At 51.0% G+C, this 5,928-nt stretch overlaps 1 protein-coding gene across 1 annotated transcript in view; it reads left to right on the top strand.

Moving 5' to 3' along the window:
- The first annotated feature begins 2,780 nt into the window (after positions 1-2,780).
- SAMD4A (sterile alpha motif domain containing 4A) overlaps positions 2,781-5,928 on the top strand; it is a 65,276-nt gene continuing 62,128 nt past the window's right edge. The window contains exon 1 of the mRNA XM_018559400.1: positions 2,781-3,006. Within this exon, the coding sequence (XP_018414902.1) occupies positions 2,811-3,006 (196 nt within the window). The 5' untranslated portion in view covers positions 2,781-2,810. The remainder of the gene's footprint in view (positions 3,007-5,928) is intronic.

Below are 5,928 nucleotides of genomic sequence, written 5' to 3'. Positions count from 1 at the left end.
TGATATGAATGATGCTGAGTGAGTTGAGTGAAGCTGAGTGTTATGGATGATGCTGAGTGATATGAATGATGCTGAGTGATATGAATGATGCTGAGTGAGTTGAGTGAAGCTGAGTGATATGAATGATGCTGAGTGATATGAATGATGCTGAGTGAGTTGAGTGAAGCTGAGTGTTATGGATGATGCTGGGTGAGTAGAGTAAAGCTGAGTGATATGAATGATGCTGGGTGAGTAGAGTAAAGCTGAGTGATATGGATGGTGCTGAGTGATATGAATGATGCTGGGTGAGTAGAGTAAAGCTGAGTGATATGAATGATGCTGAGTGAGTTGAGTGAAGCTGAGTGATATGAATGATGCTGAGTGATATGAATGATGCTGGGTGAGTAGAGTAAAGCTGAGTGATATGAATGATGCTGGGTGAGTAGAGTAAAGCTGAGTGATATGAATGATGCTGGGTGAGTAGAGTAAAGCTGAGTGATATGAATGATGCTGGGTGAGTAGAGTAAAGCTGAGTGATATGAATGCTGCTGGGGGAATAGAGTGAGATGAATGATGTTGGGTGAGGAGAGTAAAGCTGAGTAAAGGGGGGTGCGGGGGTCCCCCCTCCTCATGGCCTCCCCCCACCCCTGTGCCGTGTTGCGGTCTGCAGCAGCCGGAGGAATGCGCTGCGCCCCTCCCAGCCCTCCGCTCTCTATTTCGGTGCCTCTCCCCCCTCCTGCCCCCTCAGTGCCGAGCCCATGACGTAATGGTTTATGTTAATTATTAGCATGTGGGAAGCCGGGGCTGGAGCTTCCCAGCCTCAGTCTGAGCGAGTGAAGGAGGACAGATGCTGCGACTCAGCATGGCAGAGCCCGGGCGGCCGGAGCGAGCCTAGGACTGCCGGCATGCCATGACTGCTGCTGCGCTACTGCAGGTGGGTGCTGCACTGGGGAGGTGGGTGACTGCATCACTGGGGACAGCTGGCTGCAGGTAAGTGCTTCACACAGGGAGGAGTGAGGAGGCACTGCAGTGCTGTGTTATGGGGGGGGGGATGTGTGATTAGAGAGGATAGGGGTAACTGTTGGACTATGTACTCTCTGCTACAGGTACCGTAGGTAAACAGTGAGGGCAACTGAGGGTCCCTGCAATACTACTACGGATAGGTGAGCATTGGGAGAGAATAGGGGTCCCTGCAATACTACTACGGGTAGGTGAGCATTGGGAGAGACTAGGGGTCCCTGCCATAATGTTACATGTGAGTGACAAGTTGGAGAGGCTATGGGTCCCTGCAATACTGTGCTACATGTAGGTGAGCATTGGGAGATACTAGGGGCCCCTGCCTTACTGCTACAGGTAGGGTAAGCAGTGGAAAGGAAACTGCAATACGGTCTACAGGGGAGGTTTTAACAGCAGAGAAGGAAGGGGTGTCACTGCAGTGAGGTCCACCAACTGCTGTGGGTAGGTACTTGCTGGAAGAGTCAGCAGAAGGGATCCTAGAAGGATTTCCTGCAATACTATGTACTGGCTGCAGCAGGTCCTCCAGCATGCGATTAGACTCTAGAGGAAGCTGCAGCCCTGCATGCTGGCACTGCTGTGTATGGAGCTGCATTCCTATGTACTGGTTGCTACAGGTAGCAGTGTGTGCACCCCCCGGGGAAGGGGCGCTCTGAGTACAGTCCGAGACTTTTATGGGTAGGGGAACACTGCAGTCCTATGTACTAACTGTACACTTTGTTGACTTTTCCCACTTCAATGCAGACAGTTTGTACTCTCTGCCTGTGTGGCTGTAGAATTCCAAAATCTGCTTTTGTTAATAGCTCGGGTTCCCCGACGTTTCCACGACCGATTTCATTCACGGATCAATTCCCACTGCCGCCCTCGTTATTAATCTCCCGGGCTATCGGAAGGAGTCGGCGGTTTTTACACGCTCGCCGTTTTTGACCGCTGAGCTGCAGCAGAGAATCTCGAGATTGTCAATTAGGTGTAATCTGTTGCGCTGCCTCCTGATTCCCCCGGGGGGGCGAGCGACGGATCCGTCCGGGGTAGCCAGTGGCATGCGGGGAAAATCCAATGGGAGCCCCCCCTTTTTGCAGTCATCCGGGGGGGGGGAGCATCTCCATTAAACACTCCATTCATTAATGAGGCTCCCTAATGCCCTAGGTGGTCCGCCTGCGATTTTTGTTTGCCCGAGAATCCTTTTCCTGGATGGATAGAGGAAGTGGGGTGATCTGTATCCCCTAATGAATGCTACAATGTGTCCAATTTTTGCAGCTGTGGGGGATTAAATAGTTAATTGCTGCACCTCACATTTTTTTTCTCTCACCCCTCTGATGTCATGGACCCCTTTTTGTACGGGTGCAAGTTTTAACTTGCAGCATCTAAACCTGACCCCCCTCCCTCGGGCGACCCTTGTCCTTATTCAGGCAGCCGTTGCGTTGTCACGGCTTTTTTTTTTTCCTTTCTCGCGGACCGCATGTGTCACATCAATTCTTTTTTTTTCTTCTTGCAGTTGTGAGCATCGCCTTGGAATGCGGGTGTGGAGGGTCCGAGAAGGAACCCGAGGGGACAGCGGATCTGGAAGAATCGAATCCGCGCACGGAGCAGAGAATATCTAGCGTGGAGAAGTATGCTCGAGGCGGAACGGAGATCTATATATAAATCCTCGCCACTGCAGATTTAATTCAGCAGCCCCGGGAAAGGGGAGGTGGCGACGGTGGTGGTGGGGGAAGCCGTGGAAAGAGAAACGTAAATTTACGGAAGGATAAAAGGAAACAAATCGTCCGTCCCCCCCAAACTTTCCCCGTGGAATCCGGCGACCGCTTCGCAGAATCATGATGTTTCGGGATCAAGTGGGAATGCTTTCGGGATGGTTTAAAGGCTGGAACGAATGCGAACAGACTGTTGCTTTGCTCTCCCTCCTGAAAAGGGTGAGCCGGACCCAAGCCAGGTTCCTGCAGATCTGCCTGGAGCACTCGCTGATTGATTGCACGGAACTGCACATACTTGAAGGGGAGGCCAACAATCCCGGTGAGTTTTTGGTGTCCAAACGTTTTTTTTTTTCTTTGTAACTCTGTAACCTTTCCTGCAGGTTGACCTCGGGTTGTGAAACTGATAAAACGATAAGGAAAGGGGCGCGGGTGAACCCCCTTCGAATCCCGTGTTGCACGTCCGCGTCACTGCCACAGCAGCCTGGGAGTTGAGATGATGGCGGCTATTGCCTGGAGCTTCTCACGCGGGTGTTTTTGTTTTGTGACAGATCCCAGTCCTTACTCTTCAACATCCATACAAGCGTTAGAGAGCCCCTGCGAGAGCTAGAGAGCCCCTGCGAGAGCTACACAGTCCATGCGAGAGCTTGCTCGTAGCAAGCAGTCAGATTTTTTTTTCCTGTTTGCGTCACGCGTCGTGCTTGGGCTGGCCAAAGGTTTTTCAAATGCTGATGAAATCACTTAGAATGGACGCTGCTCCCTGATGTTTATACATTTTTAGCTTCCTGCAGAAGCAGCTGGTCCCCTGAGCGCTGGTCCTGATATCCTGTTTTAGGGAGGTTCCTTTCCCTTGCGGGGTCCTATGGAGTCACCCTTTTGTTTGCTAGTAAGCTGTGTGGCTCCTTTCCCTTGCAGGGTGTTATGGAGCCACCATTGTGCCTGCTAGTAAGCTGTGTGTGGCTCCATTAACACACAGGCATGGCAAGGCACGGCACTTCCTCCCCCCCACCCCTCTTCTCCTTCCTTCTTCAAGCTAGTAGATGGACAGTTCTTATACTGGACAGGAAGTTCAGGGAAGCAGAGAGAGATGGAACTGTCTGGAAACATGATGACTGTGAGTGCTTGGTAAAGAGATACCTTTGCTGGGTGATTGTTCAGGATTCATTATTAAAAGTCTGCGTGTTTTTATGCTACTTTAAGGTGGGGTTCACACTGTTGTGCTGCAGTAACACACGCGTGTTGTACTGCATGTCAATGTGTGTTGTGTTCATTGGGATGGGCCACAAGTGCATGTATCTTTTTTTAATTTTGTAACGGTACAACTCAACGCATGGTAGTGTTAACAGGAAATGTTCTGCAATGCACGTCCATTGCCGCAGGGGGGGCGCAGGGGTGCCATTAAGAATGAACAGCACAGCAGTGCACCAAGTGCCCCTTTTTGTGCATTACAGTAACACGTGATGACGCGTGTGCGTTGCCAATGTGCTCCTTTTTAATGTTAAGCATCATTTGAATGGGCTCTCAATCAGGGGCGTCCTGTTGTGAAGTCATTGTGCGCAGTCATCTTATGGACGCCTGCCGGCGGCCATGTTGGTGATGGACGCCGGCAGAGAGAGGAGTGGACGTTTACCCGGCGGGATGAGGTATGCCGCCGGGTTCCCTCCTCTCTCCTGACACTGTCGGGCTCTCTGTTCATGACCAAGTGCCCAACTTTTCAGTCATTTTGGTGACCCCCCCCCACCCCCACCCCCCCAAAGGTGGCACCCAGGCGACGCCACTGCTCTCAATGCACAAGGGCGGACTATGCACTATTTTTCTTCCAGCACTGCGGGAACGCATTGTGGTGCGCTACTTTGCCACAAAAGCCGCAACATACGCGCGTGTGTACTACGGTAGTGCAACACATGGGGGTAAATATGGCCTTCATGATGAGACCTGCGTCTTAAGTGATTGGGAGTGATGCATTTAGCGCTGCGGGTAGTGTGTACAGCGATGTGCGATCGGGGAGGATGCTGATCTCTCGGCCTGAATTGAACCCGCGTATCACGAGCTGCGAGTGTAGCTTGTCCCCCGACTGGAATGCAGATAAGCGCGCACGCTTCAACGGGCCCTCGTTTTACATTCTAGTAAGGGCATTGGAAGCGAGTTTGTGATTACCGTAGAAGGTTTTTTTTTTTTCCCCTCAGCACTGCGCTAAGGTGACATTGACATAAGATAACGCTTTTAAGGAACGTGTCAATTCGAGTCCATGTTTCAGTTCATCTTAGAAGGATCGTATAAAGGGATAATGAAGAGGCCGGATCTACGGATCAACATGGATAAAGTGAGAGATGAGGAAGATATAGTGCTTAGGCCTATGTCACACTAATGATCCTGTTGCTGGTGGAAACTCTCCAGGATTGCTAGGAGAGCAAGAAAAACTCCTGAATGGTCAGCAGTATATGTGGGCCTGCCTTGCCTGATTGGTCCAGAGTATATCTGGCCCGCCTTGCCTCATTGGGCAGCAGTATAGGTGGCTTCTATGGTATTGCTCCTGCACTGACTGACCCAGTGAGGCATCACCCTGCCACTGCAGTGTTTTAGTAAACCAGGGAACAACGCTGTACAAGCAGTTAAGTCAATGGTTGTTGGCCTATGAGGTAGAGCGCCTCAACTGCGGCCTTTGACATCACCAAAGAACCGCACGGTTCAATATTTGCAGTGCAACAGAGGACTGCCAGACCAAAGACATCCAAGAGGAAATGATGGTCAGAGATGGAGGACCTGCTACAGGTTTGATTGAAGACCTGTTGTAGAAGAGTGCGAGGCCGGAGACCTGTTGTAGAAGAGCGCGAGGCCGGAGACCCGCTGTAGAAGAGCGCGAGGCCGGAGACCCGCTGTAGAAGAGCGCGAGGCCGGAGACATGTTACATAATGATAGTAGAGACCCCTGCTATGACTCCTTTTTAGAAATCGGTGTTCCCAGCCAGGGGCTGCACAAGTACCAAAGGGCCACATGTAGGCCTTGGTTTTAGGTTGGGCTCCAGCTAAGTAAATGTTCTCTATTGCGCTTCTTTTTCTGGCTACCAGTGGTCTGCCATGGGCTTCATTTTGGTGTTTTCTTTGGCCTCTAATGCTGGACGGTTACTAAAATTTTGAAGTTCCGTTTGCTGTGCCGATTTTTGAGCCTTTACCTAGAGTTCTTACTGTTACTAATGACACTTTATGATGTACAGTATGTTGTATAAATATACCCCCCTCCCCCC

This window comes from Nanorana parkeri, unplaced genomic scaffold (assembly GCF_000935625.1).
Source record: "Nanorana parkeri isolate BGI_ZX_2015 unplaced genomic scaffold, ASM93562v1 scaffold392, whole genome shotgun sequence".
Lineage (NCBI taxonomy): Eukaryota > Metazoa > Chordata > Amphibia > Anura > Dicroglossidae > Nanorana > Nanorana parkeri.
This window is presented reverse-complemented; position numbering and strand designations above follow the sequence as displayed.